Source organism: Pleurodeles waltl, chromosome 1_2 (assembly GCF_031143425.1).
Source record: "Pleurodeles waltl isolate 20211129_DDA chromosome 1_2, aPleWal1.hap1.20221129, whole genome shotgun sequence".
Taxonomy (NCBI): domain Eukaryota; kingdom Metazoa; phylum Chordata; class Amphibia; order Caudata; family Salamandridae; genus Pleurodeles; species Pleurodeles waltl.
Genome location: NC_090437.1, coordinates 798,788,074 through 798,815,260, shown reverse-complemented (window position 1 = coordinate 798,815,260; position 27,187 = coordinate 798,788,074). Strand labels below are relative to the sequence as shown.

The 27,187-nt window shown below is 49.0% G+C and overlaps 1 protein-coding gene across 5 annotated transcripts in view; it reads left to right on the top strand.

The window, feature by feature from the left end:
• The window catches only part of NEK1 (NIMA related kinase 1), an 800,483-nt gene that overhangs the window by 231,160 nt on the left and 542,136 nt on the right, over positions 1-27,187 (top strand). For all 5 annotated transcript variants that reach the window (XM_069244156.1, XM_069244192.1, XM_069244183.1 and 2 more), the window contains exon 14: positions 6,641-6,715. In XM_069244156.1, the coding sequence (XP_069100257.1) occupies positions 6,641-6,715 (75 nt within the window). The remainder of the gene's footprint in view (positions 1-6,640; positions 6,716-27,187) is intronic.

Below are 27,187 nucleotides of genomic sequence, written 5' to 3'. Positions count from 1 at the left end.
CCTCCGTAGGATAACATTGCAGCTTCCAATAATTGTAGTGTTGACTTTTTAGATGGCTCAAATTCAGGCAATTCACATAATTTTTGGCACATTATTTCTTTTGGGTACACCGTGTGCACTTTGATAATCTGCACGTCGTATGCATGTTTACACTAATTTTCTTGTTGCACTTCACCGTGGTCTTCCGATCTTTGAAGTTTTTTTAGTATGTTCACTATACCTTTCGTTTTATGATGGGTTCTAACTATATTTCACCGGGATTCTCTACTTCTGTTGTATGGGTGTACTCTGCATGTTTTGTTTACTGTAAATCGTGCTGCACCCAATATCCAGAGTGCGTTGTTTTTTTTTTAAGCATATTGTTGTGACTTAACTTTAGTGTAGAGGTAGCGCTTCAGCGCCCTAATTTTTCTTATTTATACCACTTACAGGATGTTTTCCCCTCATGAAGGGGTTTGTCTGAAATGCATTGGGCTGTTGTTTTGAACGACTTGAAACACATTTAAAGTTTTAAGTTCAAGGAAGCTCATCTTTGATGAAGACAAGTATTGGAGGTTAAATGTTTGATGGTGTTTTCCATTACTGCACGAACTACACAATTCTAAGAAGACTTATTTTTGTTTTTGGAATAAATGACTTAATTCACCAACACTGTTTGAAGCTTGAAAACTGTGTCTTTGAGTGCATTAGGAGGACACTCCAAATTGGAGGGTTGCATGGTAGGTCAGTTTAAATCATTACGCCTATTGATCAGAAGGCGATACCCTTGATTGGCACCTACTACATGAATTACCTGCGGCTTTTTGAGGATAACTGTGGGAAAGTGCCCTTTTTGGCATGGTTACTCCCCTTTTTGCCTAATATCGATGCTAGCTTGACTGAGTGTGTGCTGGGATCCTGCTAACCAGGTCCCAGCACCAGTGTTCTTTGCCTAAAAATGTACTATTGTTTACACAGTTGGCACTCCCCTGGCACACAGTTAAGTCCCTTGTAGAAGGTACCCATGGTACCAAGGGTCCTGTGGCCAGGGAAGGTCCTCAATGGTGTGCATATGCTTGGTGGGGGACCCCTCACCAAGCATATGCACGCTATTGTTGCGTCTTGTGTGTGCTGATGGGGAGAAAAAGACAAAGTCGACATGGCACCCTTCTCAGGGTGGCATGCCCACAAACCACTGCCTGTGGCATAGGTAAGTCACCCCTTACAACCCTAAGGCAGGATGAACTCACTATACCACAGGTGAGGGCATAGTTGCATGAGCAATATGCCACTACAGTGTCTAAGTCCATCCTTAGACATTGTAAGTGTAGTGTGGCCATACTGAGTATATGGACTGGGAGTTTACCATTACGAACTCCACAGCTCCATAATGTCTTCACTGAAGTCTGGGAAGTTTGATATCAAACTTCTCAGCACAATAAACCCACACTGATGCCAGTGTTGGATTTATGAAACAATGCACCCAGAGGACATCTTAGAGATGCCCCCTGCATTGTAGCCAAACTTCTAATGCATGACTGACTGGTCTGTGCCAGCCTGCCACTTCCAGACGAGTTTCTGACCACATGGGGTGAGAGCCTTTGTGTTTTCTGTGGCCAGAAGCAAAGCCTGCACTGGGTGAAGGTGAGTCTCAAAGGCTCAGGCCTCTTTTTACAGTACCCCAGAGGAGTTGCCGCCCCCTGGCCAAAGCCCCATTTTTGGTGGCAAGTCCGGCAGAAAATTCGAGAAAACAAGGAGGAGTGACCAGTTCAGCTAGGACCACCCCTAAGATGTCCAGAGCTGAAGTGACTCCCTCCTTGCAAAATTCTCCATCTTGGTTTGGAGGACAGGGACCAATAGGGTTGGGTCTGTGTCCCCCTCCCCAAAGGGAGTGGACAGCGGAAGGGTGTAGTCACCCTCAGGGATAGTAGTTATTGGCTACTGCCCTCTGACCCTGTTCCCCTGAACAAAGCTCGTCAGATTCCTGGCGACCTCAAGAAGCCAACAAGAAGAAAGAAGAAGGACTGCTGACCTGATCCCCAGCAGAGAAGACTGAAGACACCAACTGACTTTGCCCCAGCCCTACAGGCCTGTCCCCAGCTTCTGAAGCCCTGCCACAAAAAGGAGACGCGTCCTGCAGGACCAGTGACCTCTTAAAAGCCTCAAGAGGACTGCCTGCATCCCAGAGAATGAAGACCACCCGTGGACAGTGGCCCTGTCCAGAATGAAACTCCAACAAAGGACCCCAGAACCACCCCGGATTCACGAGCCCTGCCTACTCTGCACCCGATGCCCAGGGCCCGTGCCCAGGTGGCCCAACTGACTAAAGCTGGTCCTGAAGGCGATTCTAGTGTCCACCCTAGCATGACCCCACCTGTCTAACATGATGAAGCCTGCAGCCTAAATCCAGAGGTCCCCCCTAATCGCAAGAGAACTGGATGAAGATCCAGAAACCTAAAGGTACCCCTACACCCGCAGCCCCCTGGCATTGGGGAATCTGACCACTGGTCCAGCAACGTTCAGCAGGCGGCCCTCCTTGTTGTCCAGCCTGTGGTTTTTCAGAACTGACCCCCTGAACCCAGCCTACAGCATCTTTGTGACCCCTGGGGTCCCCCTTTTGAAAAGCATTGGGATCCCGATGCTGTGTTTGCACCCTGCAACTGGCCATCCCTGTGCAGCGGAGGGTGTGTGTTATGTGCCGACCTGTGGCCCCCGTGCTCACCTAAACCCCCAATATCCACCATCTGAAGATGCGGGTACTTAACTGCAAGCAAGCCTGATTCTGAGTGCCCCAAGTCTCCATAGGAGCCCATTTTAAATCTACTTCAACTTTGACCTCTGCACCGGCCGGCCCTGTGTTGCTGGTGGTGGGTGTTTGGAGTGAACTTGAATCCCAACCTGTAGACATCCTAACCCTTGGAGACTAACTGTAAGCCTTACCTCATACCACTGTACTATTCGTCCCCCCTAGAACTGTTTCTGAAAATTGCACTGTCAACTTTTAAAACAGATATTTGCTATTTTCATGAAAACCATTCAACTTGCCAAATTGAAAGAAAGTGGTATTGATAAATGAAGGAAGTTGGATCTGTATTTACTATCTCAAAGTGAGAGATAGCGTGCACAGAGTCCAAGGGTTCCCCTTAGAGGTTGATAGTGGCAAAATTAGATAATACTAATGCTCTATTTTGTGGTAGTGTGGTTGAGCAGTAGGCTTATCAGAGGGTAGTGTTAAGCATTTGTTGTACACACACAGGCAATAAATGAGGAACACACACTCAGACTTAACTCCAGGCCAATAGTTTTTATATAGAAAAATATCTTCTTAATTTATTTTAGAACCACAAGATTCAAGATTTGAGGTAAGTACATAAAATGCAAGGTACTTCACACAGGTAAGTATAGAACTTTGATTCAAAGCAGTAGTACACACAGTTTTAGCTAAAATGGCAATAAGCTATTTAAAAAGTGGACACAGTGCAAAAATCAACAGTTCCTGGGGGAGGTAAGTTTGGTTAGGATTTTCAGGTAAGTAAAGCACTTACAAGTTCAGTCTCCTGGACATAGGCAGCTCACCGTTGGGGGTTCAAGGCAACCCCAAAGTCAGCGCACCAGGCGCCTATGGAGAACAGGGGTGCTCCGGTTCTGGTCTGCTGGCAGGTAAGTACCTGTGTCCTTGGGTAGCAGACCAGGGGGTTTTTGTAGAGCACTAGGGAGGACACCACCAGGCACACAAAACACATCCTCAGCGGCACAGAGGTGGTCGGGTGCAGTGTGCAAAGTAGGTGTCGGGTTTGCTATAGAAAGCAATGGAGTGACCCAGGGGGCACTTAGGCGATGCAGGCAGGGCACAGGGGGGCTTCTCTGGCCAGCCAACAACTGGGCTAGGAAGAGGGCCACCTGCTGGTCACTCCTGCACTGGAAGGTGGTTCCTCTCGGTCCTTGGGGCTGCGGGTGCAGTGCTTGGTCCAGGCGTCGGGTTCCTTGTTACCAGGCAGTCGCGGTCAGTGGGAGCCTCTGGATCCTCTCTGCAGACATCGCTGTGGGGTTGCAGGGGGGTCGACTCGGGTTACTCATGTCGTCGTAGTCGCCTGGGAGTACTCTCTGCGGTGTTAGTTCTCTGGAGCTCGAGCCGGAGGCGTCAGGTGCAGAGTGAGAAGTCTCACGCTTATGGCGGGAAGGGAGAGTTCTTTAAAAGTTGCTAAAAAGTTGTTGCTGTTTTTGAACAGTGCCACTGTTCTCTGGAGTTTCTTGGTCCTTCGGGTTCAGGGCAGTCCTCAGAGGTCACTGGTTCCTGTCGGATGCGTCACTGTGCAGGTTCTTTAAGTCTGGAGACAGGCTGGTAGGGCAGGGCCCAGTCAGTTGTCGCCTCCGTCGTCTCTGCAGGGTTTTCATGTCAGCAGTCCTTCTTCTTGTAAGTTGCAGGAATCTGATTTCCTGGGTTCAGAGTCACCCCTAAATACTACATTTAGGGGTGTGTTTAGGTCAGGGGGGCAGTAGCCAATGGCTACTGTCCTGGAGGGTGGCTACACCCTCTTTGTGCCTCCTTCCTGTGGGGAGGGGGCCACATCCCTATTCCTATTGGGGGAATCCTCCAAACTCAAGATGGAGGATTTATAAAGGCAGGGGTCACCTCAGCTCAGGACACCTTAGGGGCTGTCCTGACTGGTGGGTGACTCCTCCTTGTTTTTTCTCATATCCTCTGCCAAAGGTGGGGGCAGTGGCCAGAGGGGCAGGCATCTCCACTAGCTGGGATGCTCTGGGGTGCTGTAACAAAAGGCATGAGCCTTTGAGGCTCACCGCCAGGTGTTAGAGTTCCTGCAGGGGAAGGTGACAAGCACCTCCACCCAGTACAGTCTTTGTTCCTGGTCACAGAGTGACAAAGGCACTCTCCCCATGTGTCCAGAAACTCATCTGGCTGTGGCAGGCTGGATGAAACTGGTCAACCTAGCACTAGGAGTCAGACTGGTATTCACGGGACATTTCTAAGATGCCCTCTGGGCGAATTTTACAATAAATCCCACACTGGCATCAGTGTGGATTTATTGTGCTGAGAAGTTTGATACCAAACTTCCCAGATTTCAGTGTAGCCATTATGGAACTGTGGAGTTCGTATTTGAGAAACCCCCAGACCATATACTCTTTATGGCTGCCCTGCACTTACAATGTCTAAGGTTTTTCTTAGACACTGTAGGGACATAGTGCTCATGCACTTATGCCCTCACCTGTGGTATATTGCACCCTGCCTTAGGGCTGTAAGGCCTGCTAGAGGGGTGACTTACCTATGCCACAGGCAGTGTGAGGAGGGCATGGCACTCAGAGGGAGTGCCATGTCGACTTAGTCATTTTCTCCCCACCAGCACACACAAGCTATGAGGCAGTGTGCATGTGCTGAGTGAGGGGTCCTCAGGGTGGCATAAGACATGCTGCAGCCCTTAGAGACCTTCTCTGGCAACAGGGCCCTTGGTACCAGGGGTACCATTACAAGGGGCTTATCTGTGTGCCAGGGCTGTGCCAATTGTGGGAACAAAGGTACAGATTAGGGAAAGAACACTGGTGCTGGGGCCTGGTTGGCAGGGTCCCAGCACACTTTCAATTATAACTGGCATCAACAAAAGGCAAAAAGTCAGGGGGTAACCATGCCAAGGAAGGCATTTCCTTACAATACACGTTTGATACTTGCAAATGTACTTACCTGCAACTTGAATCTTGTGATTCTAGAAATAAAGTAACAAAATATATTTTTGCTATATAAAAAACAATTGGCCTGGAGTTAGTCTTTGAGTGTTTTCTGCATTTATTGCCTCTTTGTGTACAACAAGTGCATTGCACTACCCTCTAATAAGCCTAACTGCTCAACCACACTACTACAAAAGAGAGCATTAGTATTAACCTTTTTAGCCTCTATTGAGCCTCTGGGGTACCCCTGGACTCTGAGCACACTATATCTCACTTTCATATAGTATATACAGAGCCAGCTTACTTCAATAACTTTTGAAGCATTTCATCATTAATTTAGAGTGCGGGATCTTTTGATTTTTGGTTATTCTCTTGTCTACCCCACAAGTATTATACTGTCATTTTACTTTTGAGGTTTCCTTCCCTAGGGCTGCAGAAGTCGATATAGATTGCCTAGATATGCTGCTTCCTCTCTGTTTTCTATGCAGTGGAATCTACCCACTGGTTGAAAATGGGAAAGGGAGATCGTGGGAGGAGGGTCAAGTTATGTTTATAGTGACTGCTTATTTTTGTTGATATGGTCTTCATTGTCAGAATACTCCGTTCAGCCCTTCAACCATAAAATAGCACCTACATACATGGTGTTGATGTGCAAAGCTTTATTGAATGGCTATGGAAGCTGTTTCTAATCACGACTCCGAAAGATGCCAGCACACCAAATACTGAAGTTACCATAAACATGACTAACCTTTAATGTCCTTATAGATCAGTAAACCTATAAGATTGTTTGTTCACACATCTTCCCCACCGTAAACATCAGTTCAGAACACCAATGTAAGCCTCCACTTTATATGTAGTTTAAGTGTTCGATTTAGCAATGACTAAAGTTTGATAAAGTTTGATTTAGCAATGAAGTTGATGGTACTGCAAAAATGTCTAAATACTGGTTTTAAATATTTTCTTATTTTCTTATTTTTCTTAGATGGAACGAATCAACAGGGCCAGAGAACAAGGATGGAGAAATGTTATAGGCACAGGTGGCAGCGGTGAACTTAAGGTAAGTTGTTACTTTTGTAAGTAATGTTTATGCACTCAGCCTTGTCCACTGTCTTCCTTTATCATGGGTATTGATAATAGTTTGCTTCATACACAGACGCAGCCTCAGAAAGGCAGACAAGGAATTAAGGGATGTATAAATCAAGGGTAATTAAATAATCCAATCAAAGGTCTTCTCTAGAGACTACCACCAAAACTTCTGCTTTGACATTATATTGTTGGGGTATGTGGCTAAGAGCTATTGGAGTAGATTGAGAGCTGTGTCGCGCCCGGCCGAACTCCACCATTTGGGGCCATTCAACACTGAAATTGCCCGGGATCGCCCTAATATTCAAAGGCACACTGGTGCCCTCACTGTATTTGGCTCCGGATCACCTTTATGGCCATGCTGAAGGGCGTATAACCCGTGACAGTGAAGAAGACCGCAGGACCTTGCTACAAAATGGCAGTGTAATCTGGGGGTTGAGGGAGGAGTAGGGGGGGTTTGGGGCTGGCGGCGGTGGCCGGTGCAGCTGCAAGGCTGGGACACCCAAAGTGAAGGGGAGCCTGCGCTGATTACAGAGGATGCCTTTTCAGCCCTCGATCACTGCCTGCTGAGTTGGTCCCAACTGAGGACGGTGAGACCATGGAGTGACAGCCACGACTTGTGGGGGAGAGAGGTGGAGGGGGAAGGGTTATGGAGATAAGGATGCCAGGTGGTACCAGTGGGGCCAAACGAGTGAGCAGTGCTCTGGCTGCTCAGGGAGAATAGCGACAATGGAGCCACTGGGCCCCTCTTCCTGTGATGTGACCATGAACTGCAGCCTGAACTGAGAGGGTCACTGTGGGCTGTGGCTTCAGGGGTAGGTCCCTCGGACTGCAGACATTCACCAGGCAGATCTGGAAATGCTGTGAGGGCAGAAAGCAGCCAGAGACAGGGCACTGATTGGCCAAGTCAAATATAGTCCGCAGGAGAGGCCGGTGCGGACGTACAGCACAGAGCAGGGCCCAACCAACTCCTAAACTGCACATTTCCTGCAGAGATCGCTGGCCCCACCGCCCATGTGAGGTAGGCCTGGGGAAATTTCAGTGCCTTCCCTTCACCCACTTGTCAGGGGTCCTCCCACTTGGACTGTCGCCTGTGTCTGTTGGGGAGTGAAGACCCCTGGTGCTCTGACCCTCCTCTCCCTCTCTTCCACTGGCAGTGTGCTATGCTGTGTGGGGCAGTGGCCTTTGTGACCCTGGGAAGAACGCTCTAGGAGATTGTCTGAGAGTGCCTGGGGACGGGCCGGCTGCAGATGGTAATAGTACTGGCTGAGCGGCACCTGTGCCCTGAGGTGAGAAAGGCGAAGCATTTGTGTGGGGCTACTGCCGTATGTGCACCACATTAGGTGCTATGTCCTCCGAGCCGCTCAAGGACCGCCAGTTGTGCCATTACCTTGCCACCGTGGATTCCTGTGTGGGCTGTGGTCGCTATTTAGTGAACCAGGGGATCTAGTGGCTGTTGGAGGCCCTTTGTGACTTGAACGAGCAGCTGCTGTTGTAGGAGGCTGGCTCAGTTTCTGGTGTACAGCTATGGTGTGGCATCCTATACTGAGTCCTGGCAACCCTTGGTGATAATGTTTTAGTGCTTAGATAACCAAAGCTCTATAGGGGTATCTGTGGAGAACCGCTCAGGCTTATTTTGGAGGATTGTAAAGCACTTAAAATACCACAGTAGTCAGTCATTAACTGTTGCACAAGAATGAACCACACCAAGGGGGTCATACCGACCCTGGCGGTCATAGACCGCCAGGGCCGGGGACCGCGGATGCACCGCCAACAGGCTGGTGGTGCATCCAGGCCAATTCTGACCACGGCAGTAAAGCCGCGGTCAGAAAAGGGAAACCGGCGGTTTCCCGCCGGTTTTCCCCTGGCCTGAGGAATCCTCCATGGCGGCGCTGCAGGCAGCGTCACCATGGGGATTCCGACCCCCTTCCCGCCAGCCTGGTTCTGGCGGTTTTGACCGCCAGAACCTTGCTGGCGGGAACGGGTGTTGTGGGGCCCCTGGGGGCCCCTGCAGTGCCCATGCCAATGGCATGGGCACTGCAGGGGCCCCCTAACAGGGCCCCACAAAGATTTTCAGTGTCTGCATAGCAGACACTGAAAATCGCGACAGGTGCAACTGCACCCGTCGCACCCTTTCCACTCCGCCGGCTCCATTCGGAGCCGGCATCCTCGTGGAAGGGGGTTTCCTGCTGGGCGGGCGGGCGGCCTTCTGGCGGTCGCCCGCCGGCCCAGCGGGAAACTCAGAATTACCGCGGCGGTCTTTTGACCGCGCTGCGGTATTCTGTCGGGGGAACTTTGGCGGGCGGCCTCCGCCGCCCGCCGAAGTCAGAATGACCCCCCCAAGTGTTGCAAAAATAAAGATTCTTTATTACAGCACTAAGACTGTACTAACTTTGGTATATCTCCACACAAAATATGCAATTAGTAACAAGCATGAAAATCATAGAAATAAATGGAATCCTATAGGGAGGCCAAACCATATACTAAGAAAGTGGTATAACAATGGAGGTGCGCAACCAAGGTAAGAGTGTTAGAATACAAGGGGTAGGTGAGTAAGCAATTACCAGAAGTCCCACAGGCGTCCAGGTGCAGAGTGGTTATTGAGCCGAGTGTCCCATAGGCTAACACAAGACCATTGGGGTCGGATTTTTATGGATTCAGGATCCCAGGTGCGTAGGGGTGAAGTGACGTCGGAAACCTTCGTTGGAGTCAGTGGAAGCCTCGATTGTCCAGCTGCTGGCGCGACTTGTGGACCAGGTCGGTGGAACCCAAGGGTGGATTCCAGACATGAATAACCTGAAGAAGAATGGGAACAGTGTCCAGATCACTCGGAGATGTCCAGGCGTCTGCAGGTAGGCAATGCCCACCCTCTTGGAGGGGATGTTCCTGCAGGACAGTGAAGGAAGAAGTCCAGCTTTTGGAGTCCAGGGGATGTAGGAGATCCTTGGAGTTGCCACGAGCTGTCCCATGTCGATCGCCGGATTGCAGGAAAGCCATTAGCCAACAGGGCCACCAACAAGCCTTGGCAAACACAAACAGATGTTGCAAGGAATATTGTAGGTTTTTGAGGACCTGCAAGGTCTAGTGGCTCGACCCTTAGAAAAGAGTCAGGGCAGGCCTTCAGCAGAGAGAGAAGACAGCCACACTGAGAGGAATCCCTACGAGTGACCCAGTGGCAGGAGGCAAATGGATTCACAAGGAGGCCTCAGCAGCACAAAAAACAGGAGTCCCACGTCCCAGGAGCTGTAGAGTGGAAGCTGATCTTTGAGTTGCAGAGTGCCTGAGCTTGCAGCTTCTTGGAGCCTGAAAATCTCCTAGAGGAAGAGTCAACAAGTCTTGGCCAGAGTAACAGTTGCAGTGTACAGGGTTCCGTTCCAGTGGCTGCAGCATGCATCAGTATGCCAGTTGTGGGGTGTACAAGTTTACCAGCAACCAAATTTAGAGATGAGAGCACAGACACGGGGGTCCTGATTAGCAGGATCCCAGTGTACTGCAGTCTAAACACACTGACACCAGGCAAAAAGTGGGGGTAACCATGTCAGAAAGATGCTACTTTCCTTCAGCTGTGATAGGCTGGAGTAGCACATGGACTGCAGGGGTACCATGCAGACTTAGTCCCCGCAGTGCTGAACAATTGCCATATCTCCCTGATGAGGACGCTGCAGCTAAATGGAGACTGGGGGTTGATGGTGCTGGGTACACGCCGTCAGTGACCCTCAAAACACCCTGGAGGGGAGTTCTTGTCACATAACAAACACTATAGCGGCTTGGGACCTCGCTTCTGGTGACCCGCGGAGGACCTTTGTGGGTGAAGAGAGACATACATAAGTACTGCTCTGTTGGTGCCTTCCTTGGGGGCACAAGAGCCACAACAGCGTCCCAGCGGACCCTGGTCCTGGGAGATGGGCTTGGTGCTTGAAGGGGAAACAAAGGACGCCCCCACTCCCTCCGTCACCCCTCCCCCCAAAGCACTGGTGATTGACACCACCAGTGCAGTGTCACAACAGGGGATCCCTGGAGACATTCGCCCTAACTGCTGTGCTGGTGCAAGCTGGCACCTGCACCCCCCATTGCCAGAGTCTTTGTACAGTGCATCCTTGAAGGCACCTGGCTCAGAATTGATCATTTCCGTGACCAAGAGGAACTTGCTACCTCTCCCAGCTTCTCCCCCTTGCGTTGCCTTAAGGTTACATATGGGCCCGCGAACAGTGGTGCTACCATATTGGAATGTGACTGGTGCTGGAGAACTAAGGCTTAAGCTGGGGGCGTGCCCTGAGCCTACCCGTTGGCAGGACCCTAGCAACTGGACACCAACATTCCCTGACTGTTGTAATCTGTGTATTGTTTCCCCCTTCCACAATACATATGGGGCGGTGCCGGAGGGAAAGAATGGGTAAATACTCTAGGACAAAAAAAAGCACCTGACCCTGGCTTTTCTCACGAACTGATTGCAGCTATTGTGGCATAAACAACTTCAAGGGCAGGACCACCGCCATGGGACAACAGAGGACCACCCTGGACACTGGCCTGCATGCCATTGCCACCTCCAGAGAGGCACTTGAACTCAAAATCGACACAGTGGCCACAGACACACAGACATTGGGCTTTTAAGAGACGACGATCACCGATTAGCTGAGATGGTCACGGCTACTGAGCGCACCCTGGAGAATATCACACCGAAACAGTGTCTGTGAGGGATCAGATGACGCAAGTGGAGCATTAAGTTAAAGTTCTTGAGGCTAGAGCTGAAAATGCCAAAAACAGGACCAGAAGAAACAACCTTTGCTTTGCCTGAGCACATTGAGGGCCCGCCAGGAAAAATGGTCAATTTTCTAGAAAACTGGATCAGATACAAAGTGGCCCCAGAGGGTTTATCCCCATTCTATGCTTTTGAAAGTGCCCTCTGTGTTCCGTCATGACAGCCGCCACCGAGTGCAACCTCCAGTGGCCGAACTGCTACATTAGAGGGATCCGCAGCCACATCCTTGGACAGGCCCGACTACAAGAAGAAATAGTGGTGGAAAACCACAGGGTGCTGTTCTTGGACTTCACTAGAGGTTCAAAGACAGCGGCATCATTCTTGGACGCCAAGAAACTCCTCCAAGAACTGGGTACAGCATATGTCATGTTGTTCCTAGCAAGGCTGCGAGTGACTCATGAGGATGAAGTGCATTTTTTGCCTCCCCCTCAGAGCTCTGGGACTGGATCGACCACCTTCTTAATGCGGAAAGGGTATCGCTAAATGGCAGCTGGGGGACGCTCCACAGGACCCCTAGGAAGAAGGCAAGGAAAGGTGCCCAAATTGCTCCGTCCAGATCTCAGGCACTGCATGAAGAGTGGAAAGCAGTGGCAGTAGTGGTGGTGGCAATCAGTGGTGCCGACTCAGCTCTGCGATGGAAGACGATGACCTGACGGACACTGACTTTCACTACACATTGATCTCCACATACAGTTCCAGAGTCTCACTGCCGCTGGCTGCCCTGGCACCTCAGATGAGATCATCTAACTTTTTCTATGCTATCTCTGTGACTCACTCTCAAGAGTGTGCTTTTGAGTGCCTGTACACCATGTTTGCTCTATCTCTGCCTGACTGCTGGGCTGATTGTGGGCATGATCACTCTCTAGTACCTGGATGGTGTGATGTGATGCCGGGAGGCTTCATGGCTGGTGCACTCCCCCGTATTGAAGTGTGCAAGTGATGGTTGCACGCAAGTTGAATGTTTGTTGGATGTTTGGATGGGGAGTCGTTCTCTTCTTGTCCTGCGGTTGGGGAGTTGGGTTTTTATGTTATGGATGTAGCAATCGACATTGGAAAAAGCCTTTGATAGCCTCCGGTGGGTCTTCCCCTATCAGATGATGCTGAAGATGAGCATTGGACAAGGGTTTGTGCAATGGACCAAGTTGCTATATTCAGTACCCAGTGCCCGAGACTGGACCGATAAATGTATCTCCGACTTCTCTGTCATAGGAAGGAGACATTTTCTAGGAGGGCGTGATCTGGCGTCTCATTACGGGGATTGCAGGTTGCTATGCCGACTAAATGCTCTTATTTCTGCGATGCATGGATGAGGACCTGCCAAGAGCGATAGCACTACTGGAATGGTTTGTAAGTGTCTCTTGTTTTTGTATCAACTGGCAAAAATCTCACCTCTTCCCTTTGTGTTGGGATGTGCCTCAACCCCTGGACCTCCATGGTCTTGCCTGGAATGGGTCTTGTCTGAAGTATGTAGGAGTCAAGATATGCCCGACCCACTTGATCTCCTAGAGGGCAATATTGGTGTGTCCCTTAGAGGACTTTGTGCCTCTGTGGACTTTTGGAAGATCCTGCCACTGTCATTGTTGGAAGAATAGTGGTGGCAAAGATGGTGGCACGCCTAAGACTGTTGTAGTCCTTCTATACGATGTTCCTCGTTATACCCCATCGGATCTTCTGAGACCTGAATTCATTATTGATCAAACTTATATGGGGATCAGGCAGACGTAGGGTAAACACCGACCAAACTGCAATGTCAGATGACTGTTGGGGGCTTAGCAGCACCGGACTCTGAAGTGTATTATTTTGCAGCACAGCTCAAGTGGTTCAACCAGTGGATTGACACCAGATTGCAACCCCAATCTTCTTTGTATTACCACAGATTCTCCTGAGCTCCGTGTGACCACTACGAAGCGGTGATAGAGCCTTGCAGGTTGCCTGCCACTGTTGACTGGGCTCCCTCCAATGTTTCCGAGTCAGTAAACCCTACTCACCAGGTTCAGAGCTATGGGGACTTGTGGACTAGTCCCAATACTGGGGTCACACGGGTGGGGGATCTCTACCAGGGTGGGGAACTTATGACGTTTGCAGAATTTTCAATTGCATTTGAGATACCGGAGGGACAATTTCTTCTACATCGTGCTGTGATGGAGACACTGCCTGCCCACTGGTGCGCTGGTTTAGCCAAACTACCACCCCACAGAGGTTGCCATATCTTGTGTACCATAAGGGGCCATTTCAAAGTAGTAACCTGCTGTATCAAGCCATGCGAGCTTGAGGGACTTGCGAGAGACATAGGAGGAATATATTGCACTACCAATATATGACGCGGACTGTGCCATAATACTCACTAATGTTTACATGGTCTTAGGGAATGATGGTTTCAAACAGATTAATTTTTATTTCTTGCATAGAGTGTAAGATTGTTCGCTTCTTCCGGGCAGCCACTACGACCTGCCCCAGATGCAATGAACAAGAGGCAAAGTGCTTCACATGGTGTGGTATTGCCCTGAATTGACAGATTTTGGGTAGAGGTAGTCGCATGCATTAACAAGGTCACCCAGATATCCATATTGCGCACTTCATTGACATGCCTGCTGGGAAGATTCAATCAGTGACTAGACCGAAACAGCTCCACAAAGTCAGAAAAAAGCCAGAGAGCGAGTGGTGTGGCCCAGTAGACAAGAGCAAGGGAGCCAATGGTTTGGTAAAATAGTGGAAGGAGTTGCTCAAAGAGAGTTCTTAAATTGTGTGAGCGTTCTTCATAACCTCTATTCTTCATACTCAGATGTAGATGTAGCTTACCAGGGAGGAGTTTTTGGTGGAGCTACCTATTCCCATGCTTCTCAAGGAAAACAAGAATTATTTTAAAGACCATTAACCTGATACATTGTGGGAAAGTCTCTGGGCAAGGTTTTGTGACTGAATTTTATATGCTATTGGCAAGTAAACTTACAACTCATCTGCTACTTATGTTTAAAGAGGTTCAAAAGTATAGTTGTTTTGATCTTCACATTTCCACAGTTGTTTTCAGGCACAAAACTAGAAAATGGTTAAGCGAGAGTTGCTGTAAAGACCCATGTGACTACTTCATTTGAGAGGAAGAATATTAGAAAGATATTTGAAAACTGGCTATATAGGCTGATAGGGAAATGATTCTGACTAGGTGGGCTGTATGTCACATAGGATTACAAGGCTGAATCTCAAATGACTGTATGTATTTTGTGTAAACTGTCACTGAACGAAGGCAAGTTTTCTCCTTAGTTAACAACCAAAGCCTTTGACTTGGTTGAGTGTTTGCTGTATTGACTAAGATGTGAGTGAGCACAAATTTTCTATCCTGGATTAGGCTGCTGTGTATGGAACCAGTGAAGGATAAAAGCGAATGGAGTTTATTCACAGTCGTACTTCCTGGTAGGTACACGAGATAGGGTTCTCCCTTTCTCCGAAGCCCTGTGCCCTAATCGTGGAACTGTTGCCCTGTTGGAGTAGAAACAGTGTCCTGATCAGTGGCTTCACGCGAGATGGCTCGTGGAATAAAAAATGTATCTTTGCGTGGACGATATACTTTGCTATATCTCTAATCCTGAAGTTTCCATATATAGACTCCTGTATACTATCGAAATATTTAGAAAATATCCTGCCCTCATTATTAACTCAGAAAAATTAGTTGGGTTCCAGTTTACAACCTAGTACCCACACAAACACTGCCCTCTGCGCCCTCAGGAAAGAAAGGTGGTGTTATAATATGTGGCTATGCGTGAAGCACAAGAGAAAACAGAATAATTTTTGATCTGCAATTTATTTGGGCCGGCACTGGAGGAAATCTACTGCTTTCACTCCCAGGATGGGATACATCTATAAGATAATACTACCATAAACGCCTGGTCTCTGGAGGAGTGGTTTGAAGGCATTGCTAGGGTGCTGCACACACATTTGTGGAACAGAGGCCCCACTAGGACTATACTGGATTTTTGGATTTTCTTTTGTGGCCGTTGTATTGCTGGACACAATGCAAGTATTACTGAGTGTTACAGTTAGTTTCATTCAATTGATCTTTTTCATCAAAACAGCAGTCCTTATCTAGAGTGGTTAGGCATGCTCTGGCAAAACTGAGTTGCATGGCAGTCCTGTACGGAGGTACGGAAACACTGACATTACCTGAGAAGACCAGATCAGTAGTGAAAGCATGACATGTTGCAAATGCAAGTCTGGAATTTTAAAAGGAGAGGAATTCAGCTGTGTGTGTGAGCAGACGTTTGAAAGAATTGAAGCAGCACCTGATATGAATTTGGCAAATGGTACTTAGTAGGCATATATATGTGTGACGTATTGTAGGAAGTTGGCTCTGTATGTGCTATTTCAAAGTAAGGAATAGCATGCACAGAGTCCAAGGGTTCCCCTTAGAGGTAAAATAGTGGTAAAAAGAGATAATACTAATGCTCTATTTTGTGGTAGTGTGGTCGAGCAGTAGGCTTATCCAAGGAGTAGTGTTAAGCATTTGTTGTACATACACATAGACAATAAATGAGGTACACACACTCAGAGACAAATCCAGCCAATAGGTTTTTATATAGAAAAATATCTTTTCTTAGTTTATTTTAAGAACCACAGGTTCAAATTCTACATGTAATATCTCATTCGAAAGGTATTGCAGGTAAGTACTTTAGGAACTTCAAATCATCAAAATTGCATGTATACTTTTCAAGTTATTCACAAATAGCTGTTTTAAAAGTGGACACTTAGTGCAATTTTCACAGTTCCTAGGGGAGGTAAGTATTTGTTAGGTTAACCAGGTAAGTAAGACACTTACAGGGCTTAGTTCTTGGTCCAAGGTAGCCCACCGTTGGGGGTTCAGAGCAACCCCAAAGTTACCACACCAGCAGCTCAGGGCCGGTCAGGTGCAGAGTTCAAAGTGGTGCCCAAAACACATAGGCTAGAATGGAGAGAAGGGGGTGCCCCGGTTCCGGTCTGCTTGCAGGTAAGTACCCGCGTCTTCGGAGGGCAGACCAGGGGGGTTTTGTAGGGCACCGGGGGGGACACAAGTCCACACAGAAATTTCACCCTCAGCGGCGCGGGGGCGGCCGGGTGCAGTGTAGAAACAAGCGTCGGGTTTGTAATGGAAGTCAATGGGAGATCTAGGGATCTCTTCAGCGCTGCAGGCAGGCAAGGGGGGGGTTCCTCGGGGAAACCTCCACTTGGTCAAGGGAGAGGGACTCCTGGGGGTCACTCCTCCAGTGAAAGTCCGGTCCTTCAGGTCCTGGGGGCTGCGGGTGCAGGGTCTCTCCCAGGTGTCGGGACTTTGGATTCAAGGAGTCGCGGTCAGGGGAAGCCTCGGGATTCCCTCTGCAGGCGGCGCTGTGGGGGCTCAGGGGGGACAGGTTTTGGTACTCACAGTATCAGAGTAGTCCTGGGGTCCCTCCTGAGGCGTCGGATCTCCACCAGCCGAGTCGGGGTCGCCGGGTGCAGTGTTGCAAGTCTCACGCTTCTTGCGGGGAGCTTGCAGGGTTCTTTAAAGCTGCTGGAAACAAAGTTGCAGCTTTTCTTGGAGCAGGTCCGCTGTCCTCGGGAGTTTCTTGTCTTTTCGAAGCAGGGGCAGTCCTCAGAGGATGTCGAGGTCGCTGGTCCCTTCGGAAGGCGTCGCTGGAGCAGGATCTTTGGAAGGCAGGAGACAGGCCGGTGAGTTTCTGGAGCCAAGGCAGTTGTCGTCTTCTGGTCTTCCTCTGCAGGGGTTTTTCAGCTAGGCAGTCCTTCTTCTTGTAGTTGCAGGAATCTAATTTTCTAGGGTTCAGGGTAGCCCTTAAATACTAAATTTAAGGGCGTGTTTAGGTCTGGGGGGTTAGTAGCCAATGGCTACTAGCCCTGAGGGTGGGTACACCCTCTTTGTGCCTCCTCCCAAGGGGAGGGGGTCACAATCCTAACCCTATTGGGGGAATCCTCCATCTGCAAGATGGAGGATTTCTAAAAGTTAGAGTCACCTCAGCTCAGGACACCTTAGGGGCTGTCCTGACTGGCCAGTGACTCCTCCTTGTTATTCTCATTATTTTCTCCGGCCTTGCCGCCAAAAGTGGGGCCTGGCCGGAGGGGGCGGGCAACTCCACTAGCTGGAGTGTCCTGCTGGGTTGGCACAAAGGAGGTGAGCCTTTGAGGCTCACCGCCAGGTGTGACAATTCCTGCCTGGGAGAGGTGTTAGCATCTCCACCCAGTGCAGGCTTTGTTACTGGCCTCAGAGTGACAAAGGCACTCTCCCCATGGGGCCAGCAACATGTCTCGGTTTGTGGCAGGCTGCTAAAACTAGTCAGCCTACACAGATAGTCGGTTAAGTTTCCGGGGGCACCTCTAAGGTGCCCTCTGGGGTGTATTTTACAATAAAATGTACACTGGCATCAGTGTGCATTTATTGTGCTGAGAAGTTTGATACCAAACTTCCCAGTTTTCAGTGTAGCCATTATGGTGCTGTGGAGTTCGTGTTTGACAGGCTCCCAGACCATATACTCTTATGGCTACCCTGCACTTACAATGTCTAAGGTTTTGGTTAGACACTGTAGGGGTACCATGCTCATGCACTGGTACCCTCACCTGTGGTATAGTGCACCCTGCCTTAGGGCTGTAAGGCCTGCTAGAGGGGTGTCTTACCTATACTGCATAGGCAGTGAGAGGCTGGCATGGCACCCTGAGGGGAGTGCCATGTCGACTTACTCGTTTTGTCCTCACTAGCACACACAAGCTGGCAAGCAGTGTGTCTGTGCTGAGTGAGAGGTCTCCAGGGTGGCATAAGACATGCTGCAGCCCTTAGAGACCTTCCTTGGCATCAGGGCCCTTGGTACTAGAAGTACCAGTTACAAGGGACTTATCTGGATGCCAGGGTCTGCCAATTGTGGATACAAAAGTACAGGTTAGGGAAAGAACACTGGTGCTGGGGCCTGGTTAGCAGGCCTCAGCACACTTTCAATTGTAAACATAGCATCAGCAAAGGCAAAAAGTCAGGGGGCAACCATGCCAAGGAGGCATTTCCTTACACAACCCCCCCCCAAACGAAAGAGGATGAGACTAACCTTTCCCAAGAGAGTCTTCATTTTCTAAGTGGAAGAACCTGGAAAGGCCATCTGCATTGGCATGGGCAGTCCCAGGTCTGTGTTCCACTATAAAGTCCATTCCCTGTAGGGAGATGGACCACCTCAACAGTTTAGGATTTTCACCTTTCATTTGCATCAGCCATTTGAGAGGTCTGTGGTCAGTTTGAACTAGGAAGTGAGTCCCAAAGAGGTATGGTCTCAGCTTCTTCAGGGACCAAACCACAGCAAAGGCCTCCCTCTCAATGGCACTCCAACGCTGCTCCCTGGGGAGTAACCTCCTGCTAATGAAAGCAACAGGCTGGTCAAGGCCATCATCATTTGTTTGGGACAAAACTGCCCCTATCCCATGTTCAGAGGCATCAGTCTGCACAATGAACTGCTTAGAATAATCTGGAGCTTTGAGAACTGGTGCTGAGCACATTGCCTGTTTCAGGGTGTCAAAGGCCTGTTGGCAGTCCACAGTCCAGTTCACTTTCTTGGGCATTTTCTTGGAGGTGAGCTCAGTGAGGGCTGTCACAATGGATCCATATCCCTTCACAAACCTCCTGTAGTACCCAGTCAAGCCAAGGAATGCCCTGACTTGAGTCTGGGTTTTTGGAGCTACCCAGTCCAGAATAGTCTGGATCTTGGGTTGGAGTGGCTGAACTTGGCCTCCACCTACAAGGTGTCCCAAGTAAACCACAGTTCCCTGCCCTATCTGGCATTTGGATGCCTTGATAGAGAGGCCTGCAGACTGCAGAGCCTTCAAAACCTTCCTCAGGTGGACCAGGTGATCCTGCCAGGTGGAGCTAAAGACAGCAATATCATCAAGATAAGCTGTGCTAAAGGACTCCAAGCCAGCAAGGACTTGATTCACCAACCTTTGGAAGGTGGCAGGGGCATTCTTTAAACCAAAGGGCATAACAGTAAACTGATAATGCCCATCAGGTGTGGAGAATGCTGTCTTTTCTTTTGCTCCAGGTGCCATTTTTATTTGCCAGTACCCTGCTGTCAAGTCAAAGGTACTTAGAAATTTGGCAGCACCTAATTTATCAATGAGCTCATCAGCTCTTGGAATTGGATGAGCATCTGTCTTGGTGACAGAATTGAGCCCTCTGTAGTCCACACAAAACCTCATCTCTTTCTTTCCATCTGTGGTGTGAGGTTTGGGGACTAAGACCACTGGGCTAGCCCAGGGGCTGTCAGAGCGCTCAATGACTCCCAATCCCAGCATCTTGTGGACTTCCACCTTGATGCTTTCCTTAACATGGTCAGACTGTCTAAAGATTTTGTTCTTGACAGGCATGCTGTCTCCTGTGTCCACATCATGGGTACACAGGTGTGTCTGACCAGGGGTTAAGGAGAAGAGTTCAGGAAACTGTTGTAGGACTCTCCTACAATCAGCTTGCTGTTGGCCAGAGAGGGTGTCTGAGTAGATCACTCCATCTACTGTACCATCTTTTGGGTCTGATGACAGAAGATCAGGGAGAGGTTCACTCTCTGCCTCCTGATCCTCATCTGTTACCATCAACAGATTCACATCAGCCCTGTCATGGAAGAGCTTAAGGCGGTTCACATGGATTACCCTCTTGGGGCTCCTGCTTGTGCCCAGGTCCACCAAGTAGGTGACCTGACTCTTCCTCTCTAGTACTGGGTAAGGGCCACTCCATTTGTCCTGGAGTGCCCTGGGAGCCACAGGCTCCAGAACCCAGACTTTCTGCCCTGGTTGGAACTCAACCAGTGCAGCCTTTTGGTCATACCAAAACTTCTGGAGCTGTTGGCTGGCCTCAAGGTTTTTGGTTGCCTTTTCCATGTACTCTGCCATTCTAGAGCGAAGGCCAAGTACATAGTCCACTATGTCCTGTTTAGGCTCATGGAGAGGTCTCTCCCAGCCTTCTTTAACAAGGGCAAGTGGTCCCCTTACAGGATGACCAAACAGAAGTTCAAAGGGTGAGAACCCTACTCCCTTCTGTGGTACTTCCCTGTAAGCGAAAAGCAGACATGGCAGGAGGACATCCCATCTCCTTTTGAGTTTTTCTGGGAGCCCCATGATCATGCCCTTTAATGTCTTGTTGAATCTCTCAACCAAGCCATTAGTTTGTGGATGGTATGGTGTAGTGAATTTATAAGTCACTCCACACTCATTCCACATGTGCTTTAGGTATGCTGACATGAAGTTGGTACCTCTGTCAGACACCACCTCCTTAGGGAAACCCACTCTGGTAAAGATACCAATGAGGGCCTTGGCTACTGCAGGGGCAGTAGTCGACCTAAGGGGAATAGCTTCAGGATACCTGGTAGCATGATCCACTACTACCAGGATATACATATTTCCTGAGGCTGTGGGAGGTTCCAGTGGACCAACTATGTCCACACCCACTCTTTCAAAGGGCACCCCCACCACTGGAAGTGGAATGAGGGGGGCCTTTGGATGTCCACCTGTCTTACCACTGGCTTGACAGGTGGGGCAGGAGAGGCAAAACTCCTTAACCATGTTGGACATATTGGGCCAGTAGAAGTGGTTGACTAACCTCTCCCACGTCTTGGTTTGTCCCAAATGTCCAGCAAGGGGAATGTCATGGGCCAATGTTAGGATGAACTCTCTGAACAGCTGAGGCACTACCACTCTCCTAGTGGCACCAGGTTTGGGGTCTCTGGCCTCAGTGTACAGGAGCCCATCTTCCCAATAGACCCTATGTGTTCCATTTTTCTTGCCTTTGGACTCTTCAGCAGCTTGCTGCCTAAGGCCTTCAAGAGAGGGACAGGTTTCTTGTCCCTTACACAGCTCTTCCCTTGAGGGTCCCCCTGGGCCTAAGAGCTCAACCTGATAAGGTTCAAGCTCCAAAGGCTCAGTTCCCTCAGAGGGCAGAACTTCTTCCTGAGAAGAGAGGTTCCCTTTCTTTGGCTGTGTTGCAGTTGGTTTCCCAACTGACTTTCCTGTTCTCTTGGTAGGCTGGGCCATTTTTCCAGACTCCAGCTCTACTTTTTCACCCTGTGCCTTGCATTGTGCTCTTGTTTTCACACACACCAGTTCAGGGATACCCAGCATTGCTGCATGGGTTTTTAGCTCTACCTCAGCCCATGCTGAGGACTCCAGGTCATTTCCAAGCAGACAGTCCACTGGGATATTTGAGGAGACCACCACCTGTTTCAGGCCATTGACCCCTCCCCATTCTAAAGTAACCATTGCCATGGGATGTACTTTTCTCTGATTGTCAGCGTTGGTGACTGTGTAAGTTTTTCCAGTCAGGTATTGGCCAGGGGAAACCAGTTTCTCTGTCACCATGGTGACACTGGCACCTGTATCCCTCAGGCCCTCTATTCTAGTCCCATTAATTAAGAGTTGCTGTCTGTATTTTTGCATGTTAGGCGGCCAGACAGCTAGTGTGGCTAAATCCACCCCACCCTCAGAAACTAGAGTAGCTTCAGTGTGGACCCTGATTTGCTCTGGGCACACTGTTGATCCCACTTGGAGACTAGCCATACCAGTGTTACCTGGATGGGAGTTTGGAGTGGAACCTTTCTTGGGACAGGCCTTGTCTCCAGTTTGGTGTCCATGCTGTTTACAGCTATGACACCAGGCCTTTTTGGGATCAAAGTTTTTACCCTTGTACCCATTGTTTTGTGAAGAGGCTCTGGGCCCACCCTCCTGTGCAGGTTTTTGGGGGCCTGTAGAAGACTCTTTACTATTTTTAGTTTTGGTTGTCTCATCACCCTTCTGCTGGGGAGTCTTTGTGACCCCTTTCTTTTGGTCACCCCCTGTTGAAGTCTTGGACACCCTTGTCTTGACCCAATGGTCCGCCTTCTTTCCCAATTCTTGGGGAGAAATTGGTCCTAGGTCTACCAGATGCTGATGCAGTTTATCATTGAAACAATTACTTAACAGGTGTTCTTTCACAAATAAATTGTACAGCCCATCATAATTACTTACACCACTGCCTTGAATCCAACCATCTAGTGTTTTCACTGAGTAGTCAACAAAGTCAACCCAGGTCTGGCTCGAGGATTTTTGAGCCCCCCTGAACCTAATCCTGTACTCCTCAGTGGAGAATCCAAAGCCCTCAATCAGGGTACCCTTCATGAGGTCATAAGATTCTGCATCTTGTCCAGAGAGTGTGAGGAGTCTATCCCTACACTTTCCTGTGAACATTTCCCAAAGGAGAGCACCCCAGTGAGATCTGTTCACTTTTCTGGTTACACAAGCCCTCTCAAAAGCTGTGAACCATTTGGTGATGTCATCACCATCTTCATATTTAGTTACAATCCCTTTGGGGATTTTCAACATGTCAGGAGAATCTCTGACCCTATTTATGTTGCTGCCACCATTGATGGGTCCTAGGCCCATCTCTTGTCTTTCCCTCTCTATGGCTAGGATCTGTCTTTCCAAAGCCAATCTTTTGGCCATCCTGGCTAACTGGATGTCCTCTTCACTGGAGTTATCCTCAGTGATTTCAGAGTTGTTGGTCCCTCCTGTGAGGGAACCAGCATCTCTGACTATTATTTGTGGAGTCAGGGCTTGAGAAGCCCTGCTCTCCCTAAGTAGGACTGGAGGGGGGGAATTTCCCTCCAAGTCACTATCTTCATCCTCTGAGTTGCCATCCTCAGAGGGGTTGGCCTTTTCAAACTCTGCCAAAAGCTCCTGGAGCTGTACTTTGGTAGGTTTGGGGCCCATTGCTATTTTCTTTAGTTTACAGAGTGACCTTAGCTCTCTCATCTGTAGATGGAGGTAAGGTGTGGTGTCGAGTTCCACCACATTCACATCTGTGCTAGACATTATGCTTCTAAAAGTTGGAATACTTTTTAAGAAACTAAAACTGGTTCTAGAATCTAATTCAAACTTTTAACAAACTTTTAAACTCTAAAAGAAATGCTAAACAGGATCTAACACAAGGCCCTAGCAGGTCTTTTAAGAATTTAGAAAACTTTTCAAATTGCAAAAATCAATTTCTAATGACAATTTTGGAATTTGTCGTGTGATCAGGTATTGGCTGAGTAGTCCAGCAAATGCAAAGTCTTGTACCCCACCGCTGATCCACCAATGTAGGAAGTTGGCTCTGTATGTGCTATTTCAAAGTAAGGAATAGCATGCACAGAGTCCAAGGGTTCCCCTTAGAGGTAAAATAGTGGTAAAAAGAGATAATACTAATGCTCTATTTTGTGGTAGTGTGGTCGAGCAGTAGGCTTATCCAAGGAGTAGTGTTAAGCATTTGTTGTACATACACATAGACAATAAATGAGGTACACACACTCAGAGACAAATCCAGCCAATAGGTTTTTATATAGAAAAATATATTTTCTTAGTTTATTTTAAGAACCACAGGTTCAAATTCTACATGTAATATCTCATTCGAAAGGTATTGCAGGTAAGTACTTTAGGAACTTCAAATCATCAAAATTGCATGTATACTTTTCAAGTTATTCACAAATAGCTGTTTTAAAAGTGGACACTTAGTGCAATTTTCACAGTTCCTAGGGGAGGTAAGTATTTGTTAGGTTAACCAGGTAAGTAAGACACTTACAGGGCTTAGTTCTTGGTCCAAGGTAGCCCACCGTTGGGGGTTCAGAGCAACCCCAAAGTTACCACACCAGCAGCTCAGGGCCGGTCAGGTGCAGAGTTCAAAGTGGTGCCCAAAACACATAGGCTAGAATGGAGAGAAGGGGGTGCCCCGGTTCCGGTCTGCTTGCAGGTAAGTACCCGCGTCTTCGGAGGGCAGACCAGGGGGGTTTTGTAGGGCACCGGGGGGGACACAAGTCCACACAGAAATTTCACCCTCAGCGGCGCGGGGGCGGCCGGGTGCAGTGTAGAAACAAGCGTCGGGTTTGTAATGGAAGTCAATGGGAGATCTAGGGATCTCTTCAGCGCTGCAGGCAGGCAAGGGGGGGGTTCCTCGGGGAAACCTCCACTTGGTCAAGGGAGAGGGACTCCTGGGGGTCACTCCTCCAGTGAAAGTCCGGTCCTTCAGGTCCTGGGGGCTGCGGGTGCAGGGTCTCTCCCAGGTGTCGGGACTTTGGATTCAAGGAGTCGCGGTCAGGGGAAGCCTCGGGATTCCCTCTGCAGGCGGCGCTGTGGGGGCTCAGGGGGGACAGGTTTTGGTACTCACAGTATCAGAGTAGTCCTGGGGTCCCTCCTGAGGCGTCGGATCTCCACCAGCCGAGTCGGGGTCGCCGGGTGCAGTGTTGCAAGTCTCACGCTTCTTGCGGGGAGCTTGCAGGGTTCTTTAAAGCTGCTGGAAACAAAGTTGCAGCTTTTCTTGGAGCAGGTCCGCTGTCCTCGGGAGTTTCTTGTCTTTTCGAAGCAGGGGCAGTCCTCAGAGGATGTCGAGGTCGCTGGTCCCTTCGGAAGGCGTCGCTGGAGCAGGATCTTTGGAAGGCAGGAGACAGGCCGGTGAGTTTCTGGAGCCAAGGCAGTTGTCGTCTTCTGGTCTTCCTCTGCAGGGGTTTTTCAGCTAGGCAGTCCTTCTTCTTGTAGTTGCAGGAATCTAATTTTCTAGGGTTCAGGGTAGCCCTTAAATACTAAATTTAAGGGCGTGTTTAGGTCTGGGGGGTTAGTAGCCAATGGCTACTAGCCCTGAGGGTGGGTACACCCTCTTTGTGCCTCCTCCCAAGGGGAGGGGGTCACAATCCTAACCCTATTGGGGGAATCCTCCATCTGCAAGATGGAGGATTTCTAAAAGTTAGAGTCACCTCAGCTCAGGACACCTTAGGGGCTGTCCTGACTGGCCAGTGACTCCTCCTTGTTATTCTCATTATTTTCTCCGGCCTTGCCGCCAAAAGTGGGGCCTGGCCGGAGGGGGCGGGCAACTCCACTAGCTGGAGTGTCCTGCTGGGTTGGCACAAAGGAGGTGAGCCTTTGAGGCTCACCGCCAGGTGTGACAATTCCTGCCTGGGAGAGGTGTTAGCATCTCCACCCAGTGCAGGCTTTGTTACTGGCCTCAGAGTGACAAAGGCACTCTCCCCATGGGGCCAGCAACATGTCTCGGTTTGTGGCAGGCTGCTAAAACTAGTCAGCCTACACAGATAGTCGGTTAAGTTTCCGGGGGCACCTCTAAGGTGCCCTCTGGGGTGTATTTTACAATAAAATGTACACTGGCATCAGTGTGCATTTATTGTGCTGAGAAGTTTGATACCAAACTTCCCAGTTTTCAGTGTAGCCATTATGGTGCTGTGGAGTTCGTGTTTGACAGGCTCCCAGACCATATACTCTTATGGCTACCCTGCACTTACAATGTCTAAGGTTTTGGTTAGACACTGTAGGGGTACCATGCTCATGCACTGGTACCCTCACCTGTGGTATAGTGCACCCTGCCTTAGGGCTGTAAGGCCTGCTAGAGGGGTGTCTTACCTATACTGCATAGGCAGTGAGAGGCTGGCATGGCACCCTGAGGGGAGTGCCATGTCGACTTACTCGTTTTGTCCTCACTAGCACACACAAGCTGGCAAGCAGTGTGTCTGTGCTGAGTGAGAGGTCTCCAGGGTGGCATAAGACATGCTGCAGCCCTTAGAGACCTTCCTTGGCATCAGGGCCCTTGGTACTAGAAGTACCAGTTACAAGGGACTTATCTGGATGCCAGGGTCTGCCAATTGTGGATACAAAAGTACAGGTTAGGGAAAGAACACTGGTGCTGGGGCCTGGTTAGCAGGCCTCAGCACACTTTCAATTGTAAACATAGCATCAGCAAAGGCAAAAAGTCAGGGGGCAACCATGCCAAGGAGGCATTTCCTTACACGTATGTAACCAAAATGGGCCGAAATTCTTTGTGCAGTTTGAAACTGAATACATGATGGCTAATACTAAAATGTTCTGACAGTTACAACACTGTCATACTTTGGCCACCTACATTGCACTGGAGTCCCTAATCAAGACATTTTTCTGATGGAGGAAAGTGTACTCCCACAATCACGGAGAAAGAAAGCGGTCTCTCTAATATTTAAGATACTGGTTAAAAGTGCACCAGATTCATTAAACTGTCGGAAAAGCTAGATGACACAATGACCTGTGTGGATTTGATGATATGCAATGGGGACCAGGCCCTGCATTACCCACTGATTGTAGCAATGAGAATGGAATTCAAACCAGTGTACATCAAAATACGTCACCAAATGTATTATACACGTGGAGCTACTGAAATTCGAATGGCTGGATAATGATCTATGCATCAGAGGTGTGGGCAAGTGAGGGATTTCCTGCTTACTATGTTGTTGTGTTTTAAATTATGACTGTTGTTGTAGGGAGGGAGAATGGAAATATCTGGCCAGTATAGCCATTGTCCTCACTTGTATATGTCAAAATGTTCAGTGACCGGGTAGTAATGGTTGTACTCCTAGATATCACTTAGATGAGGAACGAACACTGGGCCGGTGTTAATCCAGTAAGGACTTGTGCTTGACCACAGAGAAGTAGTCTATGAAGACAGAGGATGCCATATGAAATTTTAAAAACTGGTGCCCTTGGGTGAGGTTATGTGGTCATTCAGGAAATGGATATACCCATTTTGTGTCTCCCTCTATGTCCAGTGTATTGTGGGAATAAGCGTGGCATGTCAGCTTGATTTTCTATATAGCCTCAGTTTTCACAATGCCTGACTTCTATGTTACCACTGTGTGTGTATGTTAGTTGGTTGTATTGATGCTTTGGAAA